The sequence below is a fragment of the Rhincodon typus genome, chromosome 30 (genome assembly GCF_021869965.1).
Source record: "Rhincodon typus isolate 14 chromosome 30, sRhiTyp1.1, whole genome shotgun sequence".
Classification (NCBI taxonomy): Eukaryota; Metazoa; Chordata; class Chondrichthyes; order Orectolobiformes; family Rhincodontidae; genus Rhincodon; species Rhincodon typus.
In genome coordinates, this window is record NC_063361.1 from 26628890 (window position 1) to 26655141 (window position 26252).

At 43.1% G+C, this 26252-nt stretch overlaps 1 protein-coding gene across 2 annotated transcripts in view; it reads left to right on the plus strand.

Moving 5' to 3' along the window:
* znf385c (zinc finger protein 385C) overlaps positions 1-26252 on the plus strand; it is a 182269-nt gene that overhangs the window by 78622 nt on the left and 77395 nt on the right. For both annotated transcript variants that reach the window (XM_020511117.2, XM_048614642.1), the window contains exon 2: positions 3624-3766. In XM_020511117.2, coding sequence (XP_020366706.2) covers positions 3624-3766 — 143 coding nt within the window. The remainder of the gene's footprint in view (positions 1-3623; positions 3767-26252) is intronic.

A 26252-nucleotide genomic window follows, 5' to 3' on the forward strand; every position in this document is an offset into this window, starting at 1 on the left:
CATTGGGTTTTTGGCAGCTACACACAACTGTTTGCACAAATGCCTTTTGTGAACATGGTTGGCCGTTCTGCCAAGTCACCGAGTGCTGTATTCATTTCCTCATTCAGTAGACTAGACTGTATTGAAAGGGTAGAAGAACCCTGTCAGGATTGAAATAACTCCACAGAAGCTCAGAAACATGTGGAACTCTAAACCATCTGTATCCCATACTTTCAGCACTAGAACCCCTTTTTGTCTGTTTAAGAGGAATAAGGTAAGAATCAGACATTCACCTTTAGCTGCTTCAAGTTGACAATGACCAAAGATTCAATACTCGTGAAAGTTTGAATGTTTTCTCAATGTCTACAGATGGAAATTTGTATGTTGTAAAGTCGGATTTATTCTGTTACACATGTGGTATTTCACATATTTCAAAAACCTTGACAAGAAGGCTGGAACATTTAGTTTTGGAACCCTTGGAGCATCCTGGTTGAGCATGTGTGGGAAAATTATCCACTCATCAGCCTGTAACTGTCAGCTGTTAAAATAATGACTGAAATTTTATGGGCTAGATCTGTGCAATTCACATTATATGTTCCTGGAGTGGAACACCATAGTAGCAAAGACCAGCTGATCTGTCTAAGCTGCAGACAATGGCACAATGATTCCCATTCAATTTTCTACAACTTCCTGATCCATGTGTACTTTTGCAATAATTGCTCTTAAACTTATCTCACATTGGAGTTCAACTAAGCAATACCATTCCATTTGATTGATTAGGGCCAAGTAATGGGGATGCGTGGCCAATATATTGGATACTTATTGAAGAGGAACAGTCTCTCATGCTACCTGTGTGATTGTAGTTTGTATTCGTGACACAGTGTTGGTGATTGACAGTGCAGATGAGGTCAGTGTCGGTGTCTCGATGTTGTCCACTTTGGTTTCCTGGAAAATTGAATGCCAAAAATGTGGTTGGTGCTGAATTAATTGGTCTGAGCAAACCCGGCAGTACATCTGACCATAATGTTGCTGGGCTTTAGCTAAGTGAGGAACCAAATATCCAGGATGCAACAATTCTGCTTGTTATTCTTTGGAAATGTTCACTGGTACTTGTTCGAGTTCAGCTCTGATGCCTTCCAAAGTTAAATAACTCTTTATTCAGTCTAGCAAGTGAAAGTCGGTTTTGTGAACAAGGACTACACTATGTAGGTAGAGAAAAATGTTCTGTTTATGCAATGATATCACGTCTCTTGGAAACAATGACAACAGAATGCATAGGTTTTAGCACCTTTGACACTGTGGATTAGACTTCTTCATCTGCATTGGCTCCTATTCAAACAAAGCTTTGATGCTAAAATACACCCTTGATTTCAAATCCCTCCATGGCCTCTGGCCCACTGCAATCTCCTCCAGCCTTCATGATTCTGAGAGACCTGCTCTCCTCCCATTCTAACCTCTTCATTCTCCCCAGTTGTACCCACACCAGCAGTGGTGGCCAGGCCAATGACTGCCAAGGCCCTAAACTCTGGTATTCCCTCATTAAACCTTTCCAGCTCTCTCCCTTGCTGTCCTTCCTTAAGGTCCTTCAGGTCCACCTTAAAACCTGCTTTATTGATTATGCTTTTGGACATCTATCCTAAAGATGCCGCAGGTGGTTCAAATGCTATGTTCCTGTGAAGCGCCTGAGAAAGTTCTATTGTGTTAAAAATGCTATATGAATGAAGTTGTTGTTGTTGGTTTTAACTGATGCAGCCAATGGAAGCCAGGTAGGGAGGTTGGCTGAGATGTTTCATTGTTCCTGTTCTCACTCTCACCTGCTGGTGCCATTGGGTCTCCAATGTAATTTGAAGTCCTGGTCTGAGAAAGGACAATGTTTTCCCTTTTCCTCTCAAGGCAAGAGGAGCCTAAACTAGTGGGTGCTCAGGCACGTGATTAATTTTATTTTGCTCACAAAGCTGGGCGGAGTAGCGTTGATCCTTTTGTCCTCACAACGAAGGTTTAGCTCTTCCCCATCCTAGGGGAGGGCCACTGCCTTGAGCAGAAGACCCTCTCAAAACAACTCGCTATGTGATTTACCTCAGCACCAGTGACTTGTTGGTGACCCCACAGTTTGCAGCAAATGTCTACTTCCCTCCGGTTTCAGGCAAGTGATTGAACCGGGTATCCAGATCAGAAGAGAAAACAAAATCCCCCCAGGTATGCCCTCCATGTTGTACACCCACCTAATATCTACCCTCTTCCCCCACACTATGCACAGAATTCCTAGAGAATGTCTTCACACAACGAAATCCAGAACCAATCCAAGCTTACAGGTTTAAATCCCACCAGGGTGGCTGGTGGAATTTAATTTCATCAAAAAACTCTGATATTGAAAGTTAGTCTCTGTAATGGGGTCAATGCAACTATCATCAATTGTTGTAAAATTCCATCTGGTTCACTAATACCTTTCAGAGAAGCATATCTGCTCCCTTACCTAGTCTGCGTTGTATGTGACGCCAGAACTACATTGTGTCTGACTCTCAGTTGCCTTCTGTATTTGTCAGGGAGCAACTCAGTTCAAGGACAGCCATGGATAGGTAATAAATATTGGCCTTTGCAGGCAATGCCCACATCCCATGAAAGAAAAAGTTTTTAAAATCCCTTGCTGGGCTAAAATCAGGCCTTCACTTTCTGTATTCTACGTGATCCATGTCTATTTGGAAGAGATTATTGAGATAGGCTTGTTTCGGATGAAGGCACAATGGAGGAAGTCCCCTCATCTCAAAGATCTCGGCTGCAGCTCCAAGTTTTGCAAACCCACAAACAGGTGCCTGCTTTCATTTGAAGGACAGGATGGCATTCTCCGTCAGGAAACTCCCCTTGTTTGAGATGTCATCTTTCAAATGGCTCGTGACGTGGTTAGAAAAGGAAGATTCTCTGAGCATTGACATTTGGCATCAAACCTTTACAATGAAACCCTAAACACTGAGCAAACATTTTATGGTTGGAACGGTGGCTCACTGGTTAGCACTGCTGTCTCACAGCACCAGGCACCTGCGTCCGATTCCACTCCCAGGTGACTGTGTGGAGTTTGCACATTCTCTCCGTGCCTGCGTGGGTTTCCTCTCAAAATCCAAAGAGGTGCAGGTTAGGTTAATTGGTCATGGGAGACTATGGGGATCGGATATGGGGCTGGGTGGGATGCTCTTTAGAGGGTTGGTGCACTCTTTGTGGGCTGAATGGCCTCAAGCAGTGAAAAAGGAAAAGTGGATAGCACTGCTGCCTCACAACGCCAGGGACTGAGGCTCAATTCCACCCCCTTGGGCAACTGTCTGGGTTTTGTACATTCTCCCTGTGGCTGCGTGGGTTTCCTCCAGGTGCTCCGGTTTCTTCCCACAGTCCAAAGATGTGCAGATCAAGGTGGATTGGGAAATGCAGGATTACAGGGATGGGGCAGGGGCGTGCGTCTGGGTGGGATGCTCTTAGGCAGGTCGGTGTGGACTCAATGGACCAAATGGCCTGCTTTCTCACTGTATGGATTCTATGATTCTATTTCAAATTTGCCACCGAGGGAGTACCATTTGCTATCTGAGTTTTTATAATCTTGGCACTGTTATCTTGGCAGTGGTAATTAATCACTTTACCTTCCTGCTGTCTTTCCTCAGGTACCACAGGCCAAAACAATAGTGTGCTAGCATCCCTGCAGCTACAAGGAAGAGCCATGCAGCCAGCTCTCGATATGAAACACTTACTACCCTTTCGGCTAAACAACCCCTCTCCCGTTGGATTATTTCCCAACTTCAACACAGTAAGTCTTCTTGTTGTCTGTACTTGTTCACCTTTAAGGAACCTAAAGAGAGCGAAACAAATAATGACTATTTGCTTTTTTGTACCAGTGCCTACAATGTACAGTGCTATGGTTAATGAATAAGTATAGGGTGACTACATCATCGAGTCACTGGTTCTAAGGAGCGACGCTGGGAAATCTGTCCAAAGGGATGTAAAACATAACCAGTTCTGGATAAGGTGAACCTGAGGCAAAGTCATATGTCAGTCACAAGCAGTTGTTTTATACAGTTCTACCTTCAACATGATTTTATAGATTCTAGCTGATGCTCAGTGACTTTTGTGGCTGGTGTCTTGCTTGAAATGTTTTCAGAGGATCAATTTGTTTTGGTCTAAAGCACGAAAATATGTGCAGTAAAAATTCTACCCAAGACTGCCAAGCTCGGGAAATTAATCTCAATTTAGGGACGTGATTTTGATCTAACTCTGGTGGCAGGGACTCTGCAAAATATAATTCTGGATTTATCTTTTTCTCGTTTGCTTTTCTCTCTATTTTCTACTGTCAGCCCAGTCCCTTTAGGGTGACTGGTCACAGCTTTGCTCTGAATTGGCCCAGCTTCGCTCCAAAGCACCAAGGATAGTTGGTGTCCGAAATGGGTAACTTCAGTAATGTTGGGATGATCTCGCAAAATTGAGATTCATAAAAATTGTTGTGGGCAAGTAGCAGCATAGAATCCCTATGGGAAGCAGGCCATTTGGCCCATTGAGTCCGCACCAACCCTCCACTGAGCATTCCACCCTACCATATCCCCATAACTAATCCACCTAGCCTGCACATCCCTGTACACTACAGGGCAATTTAGCACGGCCAATACACCTAACATTGCTCATCCCTGTACACTACAGGGCAATTTAGCACGGCCAATCCACCTAACATTGCTCATCCCTGTACACTACAGGGCAATTTAGCACGGCCAATCCACCTAACCTGCACATCCCTGTACTCTACAGGGCAATTTAGCACGGCCAATCCACCTAACCTGCACATCCCTGTACACTACAGGGCAATTTAGCACAGCCAATCCCCTAACCTGCACATCCCTGTACACTGCAGGGTAATTTAGCGCAACCAATACACCTAACCTGCACATCCCTGTACACTACAGGGCAATTTAGTGCGGCCAATCCACCTAGCCTGCACATCTTTGGACTGTGGGAAGAAACTGGAGGAAACCCACGCAGATGCAGGGAGAATTTGCAAACTTCACACAATCACTCAAGGCTAGAAACAAACTTGGGACCCTAGGGCTGTGAGGCAGCAGTAGTTAACCACTGTGCCACCTACAATCTACAATGAGTGTACTATTCTGGAAGTATTCAGGAATTGACTTATTACTCCCTCAGAAGTTATCAAAGGAGGTGAGCTGGCACGAACGGTAGCTGAGCAATAAGTCAATCCCCACCTTTATCGTGCACCGTACCATCCCCTCACCCCAAACCATTTTCAAGCATGCAGGATGGGGGATGTTCATCAGCTCATTGAGGGTCACTCAACACCAATTGAAGGAGCAAAATGATAATGCTGCAGATGCTGGAAATCTGAAACAAAAACAGAAAGTGCTGGAGGAATTCAGACAGCATCTGTGCAGAAAGAAAGCAGAGTTAATGCTTCGAGTCTGGTTCTGACTTCTTAAGAACTGAACAGTCATGCCGGATTTGAAACGTCAACTCTGCTTGCTCTCACCATGGATGATGCCAGACCTGCTGAGTTTCTCCAGAACTTTCTGCGTTTGTTACTTATTAAAGGAGGCTTTGCTGGGATTTTTCAGACGGCATCCAGTTTTCCGGGAGCGCTGGGAACAATAAGGCCGCCTGGAGACAGCTTTGTGCCATCAATACTCTCGACAGAAAGTCTCTCTGACTGCTCAGGTGCTGAGGAGACTGTGGAGGGGCAGTACCTTCACACTGCTGATCTGCCTGCAAACACCATTTCTCATTTAAACTTTAAAGAAGAAGAGAAAAGGCAGAAAAGCACATCCATTTGAGGCACCCTGCCTCCTAGTTACCTTCTGCTGCATCTGGCTATGGCTTTCAAGGTGGAAGACCTCTTGGTGGTCTTGTGACTTTATGAGTTTATCTGATGTCCTCATGACAAGGCTGTTTGTCCACTAGCCTTTAGTTAGCTGCCTCTGGGGAAGGCAGAATGAATGAATTTTTCCCGCACTGTGCAGGCCTCTGATGGTGATAGAGAAGGTCTTGAACCTCACACCATGTGATCTTGGGCGGCAAGAGCTACCCACTGAGCCACAACTGGCAATTATCACCCCTGCTCCACTACATGGTGGAACTATATGGTGGTCTGGAGCAAAAAGCCTCAACTACGATTTTGCTCCTACCTTAGCCTAGGATGCTGAGTGGATGAGACTATCTAATTGGAATAAACCTTGGGATGTTCCTGTTCTGTACAGTTCAACCGATCATTGGTCAGTATCTTTCCCATCAAAGATTTTAATCTTTCTCATTAGTTTGGCACTGTTACCCGTAGCTCCTATTTTGTCATGTACAGGAGACAAATTGACTTTTCTTTGACCATCTTATATTGGCTGCTGTCCTGTTGCTTGATGGATGCACAGTTAGCTCCTGAGACATGCCAAAAAGTTTGAAAATTACTGCCCCATTTCGATCAGCATGAGTCCAAGATATAATTTTCTCTCCCTCAGGTTGTAAATCACTGCCTTAATTGCCAACATAACCTGTTTTACTCCATGATTCGCAGTCTGAAAAATCGGAGCAGTTTTTAATCAGTGAGTAACTGTTCTCCATTTAGTTTCCAAGCAGCCAGCAATTTACACTTACTCCCAATTGATTTTTTTTAAAAATATCCATTTTTGCAGGGTATGGGATTTGCTAGCAAGGCCATCGCTGTGGGACTAGAGTCATGCTTTGGCCATTCTGGGTAGGGTAGTAGATATTAATGGTTATTAACAACAACTGCAGGGAGTTTCATGGTCACCATTACTGAGACTAGCTTAGAAGGCTGTTATGTCGCAGAGGTAATGTCCCTACCTTTGAGCCAGGAGATCTTCATTCAAGTCCTACCTGCTCCAGAGATGTGTAATAACATCCATGAACAGGTCGATTAGAAATTATCTACAAAGACTAGCTTTATAGTTCAGATTTATTAAATAGATTTAGTGCAATCTGAGACTGGCTATCCTGGATTACTAACCCTGTGAAATTACCACTACACCACCATCTTCCCCCGCGATCATTTAGCATGGAGACATCTCCATGAATGTCCAGTGCAGATACCTCCAACGTTCTGGAGGTTTCATGGGTACGTGCTGAGAATACTGGTGATAAGACAGTAATAGGACAGAGAGAATGGAAAGGTGCAGGAATCTAACGTCAGGCACAGAGATAAGGGACAACTGTGACAAGGTGAGCAGTCAACACATTGCACTTAAATGCATGCAGTATATGAAACAAGGTAAATGAGCTTGTTGCACAGATTGAAATTGGCAGGCACGATGTTGTGGAAATCACAGAGATGTAGCTGCAAGGGGATCAGGGCTGAGGACTAAATATCCAAGAATACATGTCCCATTGAAAAGACAGGCTGATGGACAGAGGGAGAGAGGTTGCCTTGCTTTTTAGAAAAGGGAATTAAATCAATAGCAAGAAGCAATATATGGTTGGAAGGCAGAGAATCAGAGTGGGATAGTTGAGAAACCACAAAGGAAAAAGGACTCTGATGGTAGTTGTGTACAGGCCTCCTAGCAGTAGTCAGGATTTGGGGCAAAAATAAATCAGGAAATAGAAAAGGTATGTAAGAAAGACGCTATTACAGTAATCGTCGGGACTTCAATATGCAGGTGGACTGGGAAAATCAGGTTGGTAGCAGATCACAAGAAAAGGAATTTGTGAATATTTACAAGATGGTTTTTTGGAGCAAGTTGTGATAGATCCCATTAGCAAACAGGCAATTCTGGATTTGGTCATATGTAATGAGGCAGACTTGCTTAGGGAGCTTAAGTTGAAGGAACTCCTAAGGGGTAGTAACCATAATATGGTAGAATTCACCCTGCAGTTTGAGAGGGAGAAGCTGGAATCAGATGTAACAGTATAACAATTGAGCAAAGATAACTACAAAAGCATGAGGGAGAAGCGGGCCAGAGTTGCTTGGAACAGAAGCCTAGATGGGAAGACAGCAGAGCAGCAATGGCAGGAATTTCTGGGGGTAATTCAGGAGGAACAGCAGAAACTCATCCCAAGGAAGAAGAAACATGCTGAAGTGGAGACAAGGCAACCATAGCTGACAAGGGAAGTCAGGGACAGCATAAAAGCAAAAGAAAAAGTAAAAATTGTGATGAGAATTAGTGGAAAGCCAGAGAATTGGAAAGCCTTTAAAAACCAGCAGAGGACAACTGAAAAAGCATTAAGCGGGGAGAAGATGGAATATGAGGGTAAGCTAGCTAGTAATAAAGATCAAGATTGTAAGAGTCTTTTTAGATATGTGAAGTGTGATGCCACAATGGCTTTTGTATTTTGTATTTTGTCCTTTCTTTTTATGAAGGGAGGTTGAGACAGGGATGATGAGCAGTCTGCTTTAAGCCAATAAAGTAAATAGCTGTGGAGTCTTGGGGTTTTTATTAAGAACAATAAAAGCAGCCTGAATGGGTATCACAGTACCAAGATTTTTAGGTTTAGCTATCAGTAGCTGTTGGACTTGTGAAATCTGCTACACCTTTCTCTCTCTGTCTTTGCTACAGCTAAACGCTGAAGTTCTCTTCCAGCTTCCAGAATTGCATGTGAGATGATCTATGTTACTGAATTTGCCTTTGCCATGGATGTGCTAAGCCCATTCTTTCCTTTTATTTTCATTTTGTCTGTACTTCAACTAGCGAAGAAGGTTAGCTAAGAGTACAACGGGATCTTAATCACTTGGGCCAATGGGCCGAGGAGTGGCAGATGTAGTTTAATTTAGATAAATGTGAGGTGCTGCATTTTGGAAAGGCAAACCAGGGCAGGATTTATGCACATAATGATAAGGTCCTGGGGATGAACAAAGAGACCTTGGAGTGCAGATTCATAGTTCCTTGAAAGTGGAGTCACAGGTAGACAGGGTAGTGAAGAAGACACTTGGTATGCTAATGTTTATTGGACAGTGCATTTAGTATAGGAGTTGGGAAGTCATGTTGCATCTGTACATGATATTGGTTTGGCCACTTTTGGAGTATTGTGTGCAATTCTGGTCTCCCTGCTATAGGAAGTATGTCATGAAACTAGAAAAGGTTCAGAAAAGATTTACATGGATGTTGTCAAGGTTGGAGGGTTTGAGCTATAGGGAGAAGCTGAATAGGCTGGGGCTATTTTCCCTGGAGCATCAGGGGCTGAGGGGTGACTTTATAGAGGTTCATAAAATCATGAGGGGCATGGATAGAGTAAACAGGCGAAGTCTTTTCCCCAGGGTGGGGGAGTCCAAAACTAAAGGGCACAGGTTTAAGGTGAGAGGGGAAAGATTTAAAAGGGACCTAAGGGGCAATGTTTTCACACAGAGAGTGGTGCATGTATGGAATGAGCTGCCAGAGAAAGTGGTGGAGGCTGGTACAATTACAACATTTAAAAGGCATCTGGATGGGTACATGAGGATTTAGAGGAATATGGGCCAAACACTGGCAAATAGAATTAGATTTATACAGGATATCTGGTTGACATGGACAAGTTGGACCAAAGGGTCTGTTTTCGTGTTGTATATCTTTGTGACTCTATAGCATATGAATAAGGTGTGTTTTGCTTCAAGCCTGAGAGTTTGACCAATCAAATTGCATCCGAACACAATGCCTGGCACATGCCTTAAAAATAAGAAAGAGTTAGGGTTTGGGCAATCTCTTTGACAAGTATTGAGGGGATTTGGTCTGGCCTCCATCACAGAAGGATAAAAGAGAGGCAAGAGTGAACATTGGACCCCTGGAAAAATGAGGCTGAGGAAGTAGTAATGGCGAACAAAGAAATGGCAAAAGAACTAATTGATTGGGGAAAATTGATGCACAGAGAGATCTGGGTGTTCAGGTCCATTGTACCCTGAAGGTGGCAACGCAGGTCGATAGAGTGGTCAAGAAGGCATATGGCACGCTTTCATTCGTCGGACGGGGTATTGAGTACAAGAGTTGGCAGGTCATGTTACAGTTGTATAGGACTTTGGTTCGACCACATTTGGAATACGGTGTACATTTCTGGTCGCCACATTACCAAAAGGATATGGATACTTTGGAGGGGGTGCAAAGGAGGTTCACCAGGATGTTGCCTGGTATGGAGGGCGCTATCTATGAAGAGAGGTTGAGTAGATTAGGATTATTTACATTAGAAAGACGGAGGTTGAGGGGGGACCTGATTGAGGTTTACAAAATCATGAGAGGTATAGACAGGGTGGATAGCAAGAAGCTTTTTCCCAGAGTGGGGGACTCAATTACTAGGGGTCACGATTTCAAGGTGAGAGGGGAAAAGTTTAAGGGAGATATGCGTGGAAAGTTCTTTACGCAGAGGGTGGTGGGTGCCTGGAACGCGTTGCCAGCGGAGGTGGTAAAGCCGGGCACGATAGCGTCATTTAAGATGTATCTAGACAGATACATGAATGGGCAGGGAGCAGAGGGATACAGATCCTTGGAAAATAGGTGACAGGTTTAGATAGAGGATCTGGATCGACACAGGCTTGGAGGGCCGAAGGGCCTGTTCCTGTGCTGTAATTTTCTTTGTTCTTTGTTCTTTGTTCTTTGTTCTAAACAGTTACTTTGCATCACTCTTCACAGTGGAAGACACCAGTAACATAGCACAACTTCAAGACAATTAGGGGACCATCACTAAGGAGAACGTGCTGGAGAGGTCTGAAGTTGGGTCAATCACATGGACCAGATGGATTGCATCTCAGGGTTCTGAAGATGATAGTTGAGGAGATTGTGGAGGCTTTGGGGTATCTTGCAGAAATCACTTGAATCAGGGAAGATCCCAGAGGACTGGAAAATGGCTAATGTAACACTTCTGTTTAAGACGAGAGGGAGGTAGAAGATGGGAAATTATAGACCGGTTAGTCTGACCTTGGTCATTGGTAAAATTTTAGAGTCTGTTACTAAGGATGAGATGGCGGAGTAGTTGGGAGTGATAAAATAGGGCTGAGTCAGCATGGCTTCATCAAGGTGATCTCTTGCCTGATAAATTCTTGTTAGAATTCTCTGAGCAGGTAACAAGCAAGTAGTACAAAGAAGAGCCAATAGATGTGATCAATTTGCATTTTCAGAAAGCCTTTGACAAAGTGCCACACAGGAGGATGCTGAAGAGCCCATGGTATTAGAGGCAAAATATTAATTAAATAAGGAATTGATGGCTGGCAGAGAGTGGGGATAAAAGGGTCTTTTTCAAGTTGGCAGCCAATGACTAGTGGAGATCTGCAGGGATCTGTGTTGGGACAACTAATATTCACATAATACATAAACGATCAGGATGAAGAAACTGAGGGCATTGTTGCTATGTGTGCAGACGACTCAAAGATAGGTTGTGGGTACAGGTCGTGTGGAGGACATGGGAAGGCTGCAAAATGACTTGGACAGGGGAGAGTGGGCAAAGAAGTGGCAGATGGAACACAGTGTGGGAAAGTGTGAGGTGATGCACTTTGCATTCCCGATTTGGGAGCAGTCTGGATGGAGATATCTTTGTTATCTTCAGCAAATTGGATATAGTTGACATTTATATGTATTGTTGGCTTGATAGACATGGGCACTTGTTGTAATGCAATTTGACTGACCTAAACGCTGTTCTGTATGACGTTGACACACTGCTGTGTAAGACACCGGATGAACATTTAACCAGGAGCGAGATTCATAAGCACATCTGCCATTATATTTTTCATCACTAAACAATTCTGAATTGGTCTGTGACCTTGCTCTGAAAGCCATTTCTGTCTCCTGTTCAATGCCATGCCACTGTTTTATTTTTCTCATAGTTGCAGTTGATTTGTAATAATATTACATTGAATTATGTACCATTTGGAATTGAATCTTGAGTTTGGAATTTTAATGGAGAGAATCACAAATATGAGAAAAGACTTACTGCTGTTAGATATCCCATGACAACAAAGTTGCCATATCTAACACCATTTGCCACTCTGGTATTACAATTTAGTCCCAGAGGCATTGAAAATGACAGTCCCCATTATTGATAGATTTTCTGAGAGGTGAGGGAAGGTGGGAAAATGGGAAATTCATGTTTCCCCATATGCCTTGGATTCCACGATGTGTATTTTTCTTTTCCTGCACTCGGAGGAAGAGTCTCATCAACAACTCATGGAAACATTCAAGTTTTATTCCAGTGAAGAAGCAGAGACCTAATCTACAGCGCTGCTAGAATCATACAGCGTGGAAACAGACCCTTCGGTCCAATCAGTCCATGCCAACCATAATCTCAAACTAAACTAGTTCCACCTGCCTGTGCTTGGCCCATGTCCCTCCAAACCTTTCCTATTCATGTACTTATCCAAATGTCATTTAAACATTGTAACTGTACCTGCGTCCATTACTTCCTCTGGAAGTTCTTTCCACACACGAACCACTCTCTGTATAAAAAAATTACCCTTCATGTCTTCTTTAAATCTTTCTTCTGTCACCTTAAAAATATGCCCCCTAGTCTTGAAATCCCCTACTCTAGTGAAAAGACGCCTGCCATTCACTTTATCCATACCCCTCATTATTTTATAAACCTCTGTATGGTCACCTCTCAATCTCCTATGCTCTCGTGGAAAAATGTCCCAGCCTATCCAGTCCCTCCTTATAACTCAAACCCTCCTTTCCTGGCAACATCCTGGTAAATCTCTTCTGAACCCTCTCCAGCTTAGTCATATTGTCCCTATAACAGGGAGACCAGAACTGACACAGTACTCCAAAGACGCCTCACCAACATCCTGTACAAGCTCAGCATAACGTTCCAACTCCTATACTCAATGGTCTGAGCAATGAAGGCATTGATTTGAATACCACTTTGGAAAAACTTAAAGCTGAGCACAAATTGACCATATTAACATTTAACAAGATTGGGAGATTGAGAGGGGCCCTCTTGTGGCACAGTGATAGTGTCCCAGCCCCTGGACCAGAAGACCTACGTTCAAGTCCCATCTGATCCAGAGGTGTGAATGAACATCTCCGAACAGGTCAATTAGGAAAAATAGGTTAAATTTAAAAGTTGGGAGAATGCAACTGTTGAAGTAAAAGCCCCACATTAGCAGTACTATAAAGTAGCAGAGGCTGCAAAGGAAAATCTCCTTCAAGAAATCAAACACCTGCAACAGCCACTTGAGAAAGTAACAAGAGAAAACAAAGACCCCCAAGTCTTGTACTCCAACATGCGTGAGTTGCTGACAAATGCTTAAATTAACATTAATTTAACCAAATGTGAATGAATGCGCAAACCTCAAGAACAGGAGGATTGTTATTGATGGGTAATAAAAATGCCAGCTCAGCCAGTGAAACCCAGGTTCCATGGATGAATAAATCAAAAGACATAGGGAAGTCTTTCGAGAAAATTTAGAACTTACGACTAAGAAAGGAAAGATTACAGAAAGTTTCCACAAGTCTGGTGCAGTGACAGCTCTTGCCCTTGAGAAACTGACAGAAGAAAGAAATGTTCTGCTGGTGAAAAATGACTCTTTTTTACTGAGTCTTTCAAAGCTCAAGGATCACTGCGAAATATTAGCTGAGAGAAATATTCTGCTACAGTCAAGAAGTTATGAATTTGTATTTGAAAAAGAGAGAGAGCAAAGAAAGATTATGTTTCCAAAGTGCTGTTCTGGGAAAGCCTACCTTCATTAATGAAAGAGATTGACCACAGATTAATTATGATTAATTGAATAAAGAATTTAATAAATAATATGTAGAATTTTAACTTTCAACATTGAGCCGATGCAAACTCTTAAATGAAATTGAGAATGTCAGGGAAGTAACAGACTTCAAAAGTCCTGCCATTGTCCAATTATCTGTCAATTCTGTCAGTTGCAGTATTGCAGATAAGCGACTTTGGTATCTCACTCCACATAAGGTCTGCTTTTGTCTCATCCTGTTTCAGATCTTCCACAATTTCCTATTGATCTTGACGATGAGGCCCTGTGTTTTCCCTGGTGTCCCAGGAACCTTGCCCTTTATGAAGAAGCAGCCTGTACTTGTGTGTGAGGAAACTGGCCCAGCAAGGGTTAAACCTGTGAAGGAAGTCAAATGGGAGGCTCCAAGCCTCATTATAATATTTAAATCGACTGCCTGACTCCCGGGGTGGTCTAGCTCCCCATGCAGATCCCACATCTGTTAATCTGGAAGTAAGAAGGTTATTTTCACATCTTATTGGGGTGGCACAGTGGCTCAGTAGTTAGCACTGCTGCCTCACAGCACCTGGGTTCAGTTCTACCCTCAAGCGACTGTCTGTGTGGAGTTTGCATATTCTCCCCGTGTCTGCGTGGGTTTCCTCCGGATGCTCCGGTTTCCTCCCACAGTCCAAAGATGTGCAGGCTAGGTGGATTGGCCATGCTAAATTGTCCGTAATGTTCAGGGATGTGTAGAGTAGGTGGATTACAGGGTGATGGGTTTGGGTGGGATGCTCTGAGGGTCAGTGTGGGCTTGTTGGGCCGAAGGGCCTGTTTCCACAGTGTAGGGATTCTGTGATTCTGTGATCTTATTGGAGCCCAGGTTAGGGGATGATTAAAGTTTACACCACAGCCCACCAGCACTTAATGATCACCAACTTACACACAACAAATCATTGGCTGACATGAACCATTGGAGGAAAAGTTTACCAGTTTATCCCTGGCATCAGAGCCTCTGTTGATTAAAGAAGGAGTGGGTGGGCCTTAATGTTGGAGGACAGAGAGAGAAATGTCAAAGGTGTGTTTGGCCAGACAGAGTGAGAAATGCACAGCAACAAACACAGTGAATGCTGGGGAAACTCAGCAGATCTGGCAGCATATGTGGAGAGAGAAACAGAGTTAACGTTGCAAATCCATACGGCATTTTTTCAGAAATAAGGAACTGGAGGAGAGTCATATCAGTCTCGAAACATTAACTCTGTTTCTCTCTCCACAGATGCTGCCAGATCTGCTGAGTTTCCCCAGCATTCACTGTGTTTGTTGCTGTGCATTTCTCACTCTGTCCGGCCAAACACACCTTTGACATTTCTCTCTCTGTCCTCCAACATTAAGGCCCACCCACTCCTGAGTCATATCAGTCTCGAAACATTAACTCTGTTTCTCTCTCCACAAATGCTGCCTGACCTGCTGAGCTTCTCCAGCACTTTCTAGTTTTCCTTTCAGTTTTCTAGCATCCAAAATTGTTTTTGTTAGAAATGCACAGGATTTTGCAGGAAAGAATTAAAAATAAAACCTTGTTGCTTTTTCAAATAAAAATGATTGCAGAGACGATGGCGGTGAGAGTTGAGTTGGCCAAAGGCAGGCCAGCTGGTGTTAGAAAATGGCAGCAGGACTCTTCAAACAAAAAAAAAGCATTTTATAATAATTTTTGGATCAGTTTCAAAAATAAAAGGTGTCTAAACAGCTTGTAAAGGAGTCACTTAGATGGAGGTCAGAGTGTCCAGAAACTTCCAGAAAGATGGTAGTTGTATTTAAAGAAAAGTGAATAATGTTGTTGAGATTGTTGTGATGTTACTGATGGGGATTCGTTTATATAGCTTACTGTCACAATTAGTTTACTATATAGTTTACTGTGACAATACTGTCACAGGGTGATGCTAAAGGCATGAATTCAGTACCTTCATCAGTTGTGGTAGATCGTGGAGGCTGCCTCTTTTCCTTGTCCTGCAGAGCACATTCAACTTCGGATAACCTGTAATCCCTCTCCCTAATAATAGCTACAGATGCCAAAGGTCCTTTGTGAACTGGAGCTAATTTCAATTTATTTTGCAGATTTACAGAGGAATTGAATAACTAGCTAGCAAAACATAGGCATGTGTGTCGTGATTGCAAAGAGATCAGCCAGGTGGATCTCACAGAATATGAGTTCCCCGATTAGAGCTGTTAATCTGGTCCAATCAGGGAGTCCTCGCTGATAGATAAAACCAAGTGAGTCAGACATCCTGTCCACTCTGAGAGCTGGCTCTGAGGGAGCTCTACACATGTAAATAAAGGATGACTTGGTGATGGGATACTGGCCAATGTGGAGTTATTTCAGTGGCGACGAGAGAAAAGCATGATCCTGAAGAAATTCACTTGCAACAATTGTCTTTGAGTTGGGATAAGCATTTCTGGTATCATGACGCTATTTGGGCAGCTTGACTCATCTGATCCTACAGTCAAAGATTGGGCCCAATATGTAGAAAGAAAGCATTATTGTTTCCGAGCAAATGTCCCGGGGACAGATGAAAAGCAACGAGTAATTCTCCTGAGAGCTTGTGGACCCACAGCTTTTTTGGTTATTAGGAGCCTAACTTTCCCTGAGGCGCCAGATATTAATATCTTTCAAATTTAGTTAAGGAATATTACAACTCCAAGCCTCCTGTAATTCTGGTACGCTATCGGTTTTACTCGACAGTCCGATAACCAGGGGAATCTATGTAAGGTTTTTTGACAAGGTTAAGACAACTGGCAGAGGCATGTGACTTTTGATTAACCGTTAATGAGATGCTGAGAGACCGTTTGGTATGTGGAATTAATGATGTAACTGTGCAAAAACACCGACTAGCTGAGGCCCAACTGGACTTCAAACAGGCACTGCAACTGACTTTGTCATTAGAAAATGCAGCAAGTGGAGCATACAGGGTATGCTGATGGAAGTCGACCCCCTCACCAGGCCAACTGAGCTTGGGTGACACCACTTGAGAGAAGGCGATTGCATACCTCACTCAGGACATATACTGAACAGAGGGACTCTAGGTCAGCCCACAGCAAAACCCCAAAACAAAGCCAAGCCTCAGCCAAATGGTTAAAATTTTCTTCAGGACCTGGGTCAGCAAATCATTGTAGTTGCTGCTGGTATCCAGACTCGAAACAGCATAAGAGTCCGACTGGACCTATATTGAGTGAGAGGACTCATAGGCCTATAACCAGAAGGGTGCACATTCTGGAAAGTCCACCTACATCTGGCTTGGAACAGTTCAATTGCTTAGCAATGTCTAATTCAGAACCAATCAAAATAAATATCTGGTTAAATGGTCACCTAGTTCTAATGGAGATTGATATTGGTGAGGCCAGTTAAGTGATTGCAGAACCAAAATTAACAAAATTCACTCCAATACTTAAGTTTCTACAAGACCTAGGCCAGGCTGAGAACCTATACCAGGGAACCATTACAGAATAAGGGTACTACTTCATTTCTCGTTTCTTGTGAGAAGCAGCTGGTTCAGTTACCACTGATTGTAGTAAAAGGCATGGTCCCAAGCTTGATGGGACGGAATTGGTTGAGAAAGATTCATCTCGATATGTTCAACATTTAGAAATTAGAAAAATTAGTTCAATTAGAAAATGGCTGCCTGAGTGAAGTCCTAACTAAATACCTGGAAGATTTTCAGGAAGGTCTAGGGACTATCAAAGGAGCCAAGGTATCCTTACATGTTGACCAAGAAGCAATTCCATGATTCTGCAAGGCCCAGCCAGTGCCATTTGCCAAATGGGCAAAAGTAGACACAGAAATCAGAAGACTGGAAAGTGAAGGAATCATCAAACCAGTCCATTTTGTGGAATGGGCAGCACCGGTCATACCGATTATGAAGCCCAATGGGTCGGTTCACCTTTGTGAGGATTTTAAATAAACAGTAAACCACTTTTCACAGCTGGATAGATACCTAATCCCTTGCACAGAGGATTTATACACAAAGGTAGCAGGTCCTTCATAAAGCTGAACATGAGGCATGCGTACGTTCAATTGCGGATAGATGAGGATTCCCAGATGTATGCTACAATTAGTACCCATTAGAGTTTGTACCAATATACGAGGCTGCCATTTGGGGTATTGTCAGCCTGTGCAATTTTTCAGCAGACAATGGAAAACATTTTACAAGATCTACCTCAGGTCACCATTTATCTAGATGACATGCTAATAACAAGCAAAGCCAATTAGGAGCACTTAGAGAACTTGGACGTAGTCCTTATATGTTTTTGCCAGGCTGCCATAAGCCCTCGAAGGGAAAAAGGCACCCCAAGTGACCTACTTGAGCTACAGAGGCAACAAGATTATGTTACACCCGAAAGATGAAGTGAGGGCGATCAAATGTGCCCGAGCTCCTAACTCCATACCGGAGCTTAGGCCTTTCCTTGGGCTGGTGAATTATTACAGAAAGTTCATACATAACGTGGCGTACATCCTTGCACTTTTACATCAACTATTAAAAAAGGGTCAGCCTTGGAAATGGTCTTGTAGCCAAGCCATAGCTTTCAGGGAAGTGAAGAAACAGCTATCATCCTCTAAGACATTGGCACTCTATGATCCCAAGCAATCCCAAAAGTATTGATGTTTGATCCCTCTCTGTACAGCATCAGGGTAGTATTAGTTCATAGGTGGCCCAATGGAGTGGAACGCCCCATCATGTATGCATTCAGGATTTTGGCTAATGCAGAGCATAAATACACCCAGATAGAGAAGGAAGGTTTGACGGTCATATTTGGAGCCAGAAAGTTCCACCAGTACCTTTACAGATATAAATTTGTAATAATAAAGAACCACAAACCCATGTTGGGTATACTTAAAGATGACAAGGCCAGCATTTTCAGGCTGAATTCAGCGGTGGGCTGTAATACTAAGCGCATATAATTGCAAGTTGGAACACCGTCCAGGAGGCCGAGTAGCAAATGCGGATTTATTAAGCCACTGCTGGGGAATAACCCTGCTGGAAGAATCCATGATGGTTTCACATTTTCTGGACACACTTTCAGTCAGTGCTGACAATATCAGCCTTTGAACGCAGAAAGATCTGGTCCTGGCAAAACTGAAACAGCTGGTGATAATGGGGAGAAACCAAAGGGCTGTCACAATCAGAACTGAAACATTTTTTTGACCCGGGGAGACTGTATCACAGTTGAGGACAGCATATTATTATGGGGATCAAAAGTGATTGTCCTGAGCAAAGGTCACTGCCAGATACTGGCTGAACTCTACCAGGATCGTCCAGGGGTTTCCAAAATGAAGGTGTTGGTGAGAAGTTATCTCTGTTGGCCAGGACCGGATGCAGACATAGCTACATTGGTGGGGCAGTCCCAGAGTGCCAACAAGGACCAAAAATTACCACCAGCATCTCCCCCACATTTGTGGGAACGTCTGGATAAACCCAGGACTTAATTACATGTCGACAATGCAGGTCCTTTCATGGGCTCAATGTTCTTAATCATTGCGGACTCCAACTCAAAGTAGCTGGATGTGATAGAGTTCATTTGTCAAACACGGGGACAATGATAGAAAAGCTGTGCACATCTTCTGCAATTCATGGACTCCCAGAGCGTTGGTCCAAGATAACGGGCCATTGGTTACCAATAGGGTATTTGAGTATTTCTGAAAGCCGAAAGGCATTTGACATATAAGAAAAGATCCATGTCATCCATCGTCCAATGGTCTGGCAGCAAGAGCAGTCCAAACTTTGAAGACAGGCTTAAAGAAACATCCTACAGCTTCATTCGATACCAAACTATCCCAGTTCCTGTTTGATTACAGGACCACCCCTCACGCAACTACAGGGAAATTCCCAGCAGAGTTGCTAACAGGGAGAAGACTCCACACCAGGTTAAATCTGATCTTCCGAGACATGATGGGGGGGGAGGGTGAAACGGCATCAAGAATGCCAGTGTAAGACACAAGATTCCACTAAATGAGAGAGACAGTTTACTTCAAGGGAAGACATTTGGTGTAGGAACCACAGAAAAGGCCCTACATGGGTAAGAGGCTTGGTCAATGCGAGGTCAGGTCCAGTGACATATAAAGTTTGGGTTGGTGCGATGGACCCGAACAAGCACGTGGACCATTTTCAACCTGCAAACTCACAAACGGTGCGGGAGCAAAACGTGTTTGCGTCTTTGGAACAGGTGGAAAGGCTGTCAGAACCCATGGGTTCTCCCTCTCCTGCAAGCATTGAAGATACCTTGGAATCTGAGACGGAAACAGCAGATGTTACCGCCTCAATGCCTTTCCCACCTGAAGAAGAGAATGAATTTCTTCCGAGAATGAGGTCAGCCAGATGGTCTTCATAGAATATGAGTTCCCTGATTGGAGCTGTTAATCTGGTCTAATCAGAGAGCCGTTGCTGACTAAACTGGAGTGTCAGAGGTTCTGTTCACTCTGGGAGCTGGCTCTGAAGGAGCTGGATCAGTGTTGGGGACTGACCACATGTAAATAATGGGTGACTTGGTGACAGGATGCCAGCCTCTATGGAGTTATTTAAACGTGGACCATGCAAATAATTGGCTTGCCAAGTGACAAAAAAAAATTAGTAGAATAGTGATTGGAATAGTAACAGTCTCAAAACAGCTTTGAGGTCATTACAGTCACTATGTCACCTCGACAGGTGGTATCGGTGTTGATGCTGAATGTTTATGCTGAACATGCGTGCATGTTTGTTCTAACTAACTAATAGCTAATTAAAATGTATTTCAAGCATCTGAGATATCATAATGCAGCTTTGCAAGTCCTTAGCCACTCACCATCTTGGCTGAAGTACTCTCATGACCTAATTTTGATTAGAAATAAAACATTATGTGAATTAAAATTTGGGGAGAGTGAGCTTTAGCTGATTGTTGTTTCATTTCACAGCTAAGAGGCTCCTTAGGCATTCAGAACAGCAGTGTAGCAAGTATCGCACAGCTTCTGCAATCTACCTCCCTCTATAATTGGCAGCGCACCCATCATATGTCAGTAAATAATTACGGGTCAATTTGTTAAAAGCCCTTTACATCCACCTGACAGGCTTTGATCAAGCATCTCATCTGAGGGGAGATTTGAACCCATGCCAAACTAGTCCAGAGGTGTGAGTGATGCCCACTGAGCCACAGCTGAGAGCTCCAGATGGTCAGTAAACATTCTTGGCTCAACTGAATGATCAATTCCCTGGTGGTTGATCTCATTCACTACTTATGGAATTATCAGACCTCATTCCTTCTCTTGCCTGATGATGGTCCATAACCCAACAAAATCACTCTTAAAACCACATAACACACTGAAATCCTATTTATTTTATAGTTAACAAAGCCAAAGTAGACCTACAGTTGAGATCATTTTGACAAGAAAATAATATAACCAAGAAGAGTCTGTGATACTAATTGTAAACATGCTATTTTGATATTTACATTTCCTACAGTGCAAAAAGCTAGCCATTCAGCCCATCGGGTCTGCACTGACCCTCCAAAAGCATCCCACCCACCCAGCACAACCCCATAACCTTGCATTTCCCATGAACCAGCCACCTAAACTGCATATTTTTGGACTGTGGAAGGAAACTCATGCAGAACCACAAACTCTACACGGTCACCCAAAGCTGGGATCAAACCCAGGTCCCCAGCATCATGAGGCAGCAGTGCCACCCTAATCTTAGCTTCTCTCCTGGCCTCAACCAGTTTCTCTACAGCTGGTCAGAAAGGCAGTCACACTCTCATCTTGCCTCTGGAGTTCAACTCTTTTGTCCATGCTTGAACCAAAGGTGTACTGAGGTCAGGAGCTGAGTGGCCCTGACAGTACCCAGACCCAGTCAGAGGTCATTTTTAAGAATATCCTGCTGGATATCACTGTCCATTGCACCTTCTGTCAGTTTACTGATGATCACAAGTAGACTGATGGATCAGTAATTAGCCAGATTGGATTTGTTCGGCTTATTGTATCCTGGCCATAGCTGGACAATTTTCCATATTGTCGGGTAGGTGCCTAAGTTATAGTAGCTGCACTGGAACAGATTGACTAGGGGTGCGGCAAGTTCTGGAGCACAAGTCTTCAGCCCTATTGCCAGAGTGTTTTAGATAGACATATACTGCTCCTGATATGCCTTCCTGCAACCTTCATTGACCTAGGGTTCATCCCCTGATTATCATCCCCTTGATGGTAATGGTAGAGTGCCAGCTCACAGGATTACAGATTGTGCTGGAGTACAATTCTGCTGTTGCTGATGGCCCACAATGCCTCATTGATACCCAGTCTTGAGTTCCTGGATCTGTTCAAAGTCTGTTCCATTTAGCACAGTGCCACACAACGCAATGGTGGGCATTCTCAATGTGAAGGTGGGGCTTCGTCTCCACAAAGACTGTGCGGTGGTCAGTCTTACTGGTACAGTCATGGACAGATGCATCTGCAACAGGTAGATGGGTGAACATGAGGTCAAGTCTGTCTTTCTTTCTTTATAGGAGCAAATTACAGCAGGTGCTGGAATCCGAACTGAAAACAAAACATGCTGGAAATCACAGCGGGTCAGGCAACATCCATGGAGAGAAAGCTAGCTGATATTTCAAGTCTAGATGACTCTGCATCAGATTCCCCCCTCCCACTATAGCATAAATTCTGCTCCCTCCACACATCAGCTCAGATGAAGACTCACCTAGACTCAAAATGTTAGTTTGCTTTCCCTTCATGGATGCTGCCTGACCCGCTGTGATCTCCAGCATTTCTTGCTTCCTTCTCTTGTTGGTTCTGTCACCACCTGCTGTTGATCCAGTTTAGCAGCTATGTCCTTTAGGATTTGACCAGCTCAGTCAGTAGTGGTGCTGCTGGCCACTCTTGGCAATGAACATTGAAGTGCCCCACCCAGAGTACATTCTGTGCCCTTGTCATCCCACTGCTTCCTCCAAGTGCTGTTTGATATGGAGGAGTACTGAGGGAGGATGGTACATGGTAATCAGCTGGGAGTTTCTTTGCTCATGTTTGACCTGGCACCATGAGAATTCATTACGTTCAGGGTTTGAATCAGGAAACCAAGGCTCCACAGCAGCATTAGAAAGCAAAGTGTGACACTGAGTGGGTGTCACAGAACACTCAGGGAGTGCAGTCGCTAGCGGTACACATTTTTACACTTACACTGTGTTCAGAAACTATGGGTAGTGATGCTAGAGGCTTAAAGAGACTTTCTGTCCACTCTATCTGCTATTAGTGTGTGTTGGAAAGATTTGTAAGTTATTGCTTAGCATGTTTGGCTACATTATGACCACACCTGCTGTAGGCATCAAGTCATAAGGTGGGACTTGAACCCAAAGCATCTCAGAGGCAGGGATGCTACCCACTGTGCATAAGACCTCTAACTCTGAGTATACCTTCGTTAAAGTCCCTTTGAGAAAACTACACCAGCTAGATCTAGAGAATTCCATGCTCCGTAATTCTGCTTTTACAGGAATAACCCTAAAATTTCATAGCCACCCTGAAACATTTTCCCCCTGTAATAGTTACCCGTTGCTTTCCTTAAATAGATTTCTTTTCTCGTGTAACTACATTGAAAGAAGGACCTGCTGTGCCTATTTCAGTGTCAATATCAATACCAATACTTAATTCCAAATAGTGTCAAGTGACAAAACTCTTCTAAGCCCCATTGATTTGCAGGGAGTTAATCTTTTCCATTTCAACTCTTGCAACCACTAATTGCTGCTGAAGTGTGCATAGTACTGGGGTTTTATAACCTCACTAATCTCAGCTCCTCAACCAACTAGTGTCACAGAAACTTTTCACGTCTTTTGTATGCAAGCATCCTATCTCCCCAACAACAGCCTCTTGATATCCAAAATCCCCCTCCCACCAGCAGGAACCTCACCATTCCCATAGAAACCTGGGTGAGGTTCAGCCTTGCCTCACTTAAATGGGGTTCAGAAGTTAAAATGGTCCATGCTTCACATCCACACCATTGTGGATAGTTTTTACTCACTTCAGCCACTGCCTAGTGTCATGGAAAAGGTAGAGCCCTAAAGTAAAATGGATATTCTTAACTTTTAATACCAAAATGTGTTTCTATTAGAAGAGGACTGCTACAGTCAACAATGACTAGGGATATAAATACAGTGCTATCTGACAAAACCCTGTGTGGGACCCATGGAATGTTGCACCAGTAAAGTGTCAGGAAAACTTTGAACAGACAAAGAGTTGTAACTAGAAGAGATAATAAGAGGCTGACTGTGTACCGTCCTCGTTATGCATCCTGTTTGTGGACTCACATCAGAAAGTCACCTCTTGCAGACATTTTTTTGTGTTTTGACCTTCCACGAATGTACAAATGCAGGGATTTTAAAAATTACAAGTCTGGTCTATGAGTCAAGTGAAAGAACATGTGCTATTGAAGTGAGATTTTTGTGTACTGGCCTGCATGCTGTGAACGTCACAGTTGAAGAAGTATTCACTGATCACCCCAGCATTGCAGGTAAATTCATTTTGTCACTCTGAGTGCTGGAAGCCAACTGGTCAACAAGGAAACAGCACAAGAAGCTCTCTCTGACTGTGACAGTTACTAGCCAAGCACCATCAAAAGGCACAGCTCAAAAAGATCATCAAATTTGCAAAAGCCAGGAATCCTGAAATCAGTTGTTAACTATCAGTGTTCCACTATCCATTGCATTATTAAAACTTTTCAAAGCTCACTCTTTTGTTAACTCTAGGAAGCTGGTTAAATTGTCTCCTTATTTTAAAATAAGACTCATTTGCTCAGGGAGAAAGTCATCCACAGAGGAGGTGTGCTTTTAAAATTAACCTTATTGTGACCAACTGAAGAGACAGGTGAATAAAGAAAGGGAACCAGTTCATCCCTTGTCACCTAGGGGCTTAACAATTTGGGGTGTCCACCTGAAGCTATCATAATATGCAGCCCTTGCCCAGTAGCTGCTTATAACATTAGGACCCCACACACTGCACCCCTGCTAAAAATTGGGATTATGAGTTTTCATTTATATATAGCCCTCAATGGGATCTTAACATCAGAAAGTTACTGAAAACCCTTCAGTGTACAGCATAGTTCCATGAAAAGCCCTCATCTCATCAGTTTATAATCCATTATAGTGTCAGTTATCACTCCATTGGTAGTGCTGTTTTCTGAGTCACAAGCTTCTGCAGGATTTGAACACAAGAATCAAAGCTGATACTCCTGTGCAATGCTAAGACAGTGTAGAACTGTTAGACATTCCACCTTTCAGGTGACATGCTAAATTAAGATGTCATCTGCTTGTTTTGATGAATTTAAAAATCCCAAAGAATTAATTGAGCAGGGGAGTTTAATCTAGTGTACTCGCCACAGTTCTAATACCTCAAACAACCAGTTAACCAGTCATTATCTATCACATTGCCAGTTGCTGGAATTTTCTCCATTTTGACACTTTAAATGTATATCGTTAACAGTAAAGCAGTTTGGTTTGTCCTTAGATCATGAAAAGTGAAATGTAAAGATAAGTCTTTCTGCTTTTATACTGATCTAACTGAGTTTTGGATCTGAGAAGATAGAAAGCCATATGGACCAAACTTGTGTACAGAATTATATATTGGTGCTGGTTGCAGGACTTCACTGAAAATGTAGCTTAAAAACTAATTTTGAACATGCTACAAAGAAGTGCAGTTTTAGAAGAATATTTGAGTTGGAAGGCAACATCAAAAGAAAACTGACTAGCTCTTTTTTAAAGAAGCAGATTAACCCCGAGGCTCGACTCTGAACTGCAGCTACTATCATCGTTTCATCATAATTAGTTTTGCCAGTCATTAACTCTGAGCATTGGAGCTGCAAACCCATTCTGAAAATTGTCCTTCCTCTGGTATTTAGCTTCCTCACTGATAACACAGTGGGGCTTGTCTAAAGGACCACCTGCACACAGGTATATAGTTACCAGTGTATGAGGTCTAAACAATGCATTATTGACTGACTTTTACCTGTAGGAAGAAGTTACAGAAGGCATGTTAGCTTATTGGTGCTCACTTTGGAATTCCTAGCAGTAGGGACAAAATCTAAGTTGAGATTCATTTTGTTGTTAAGTTAAAATGCACTACTGAAAGTTTATGAATAATTGCTTGGTTGTACAGAATTTAAACAGGAAACAAGAAGCTGCACCTTTTGTCTTGCACTCATCAGACGCAGGGCACAAAAAAGATATTTCATAAAACAGTGTCCCTTTGATCAAGTCCGTTTTTTATATCCGAGTTCTGATGAGTGCAAGGCAAAAAGTTTGGCTTCTTGTTTCCTTTTAGCAATGTTTAAGTTCTGGAAGTTTATTCATTATGTTTTCATTAGTGTTTCAGTATGTTTTCAATGCACTTCTGCATATTATGGCTCTTGAAGCAGTACATAGATTCTAATAAACCTTCAATCCTCTGTTTTGCAGGCAATTTCAATAAAAAGCCTGTTCTGTTGGATAAAAATTTATGAAGCATTTTTATTTTATTCTTTAACTAAAGAGGTAAAGTCACCACAGCCCCATAGAACAATACGGCTGCTATCTCATTAGAGAGAGATGACTGGTGGTGAGTTTAATCTGAGGCACCATGCCTCATGCAAGGGGTGAGGTTGAGAAGGTGGGACCTTCATGGTAGCCTATATATTCAGATCAGTAG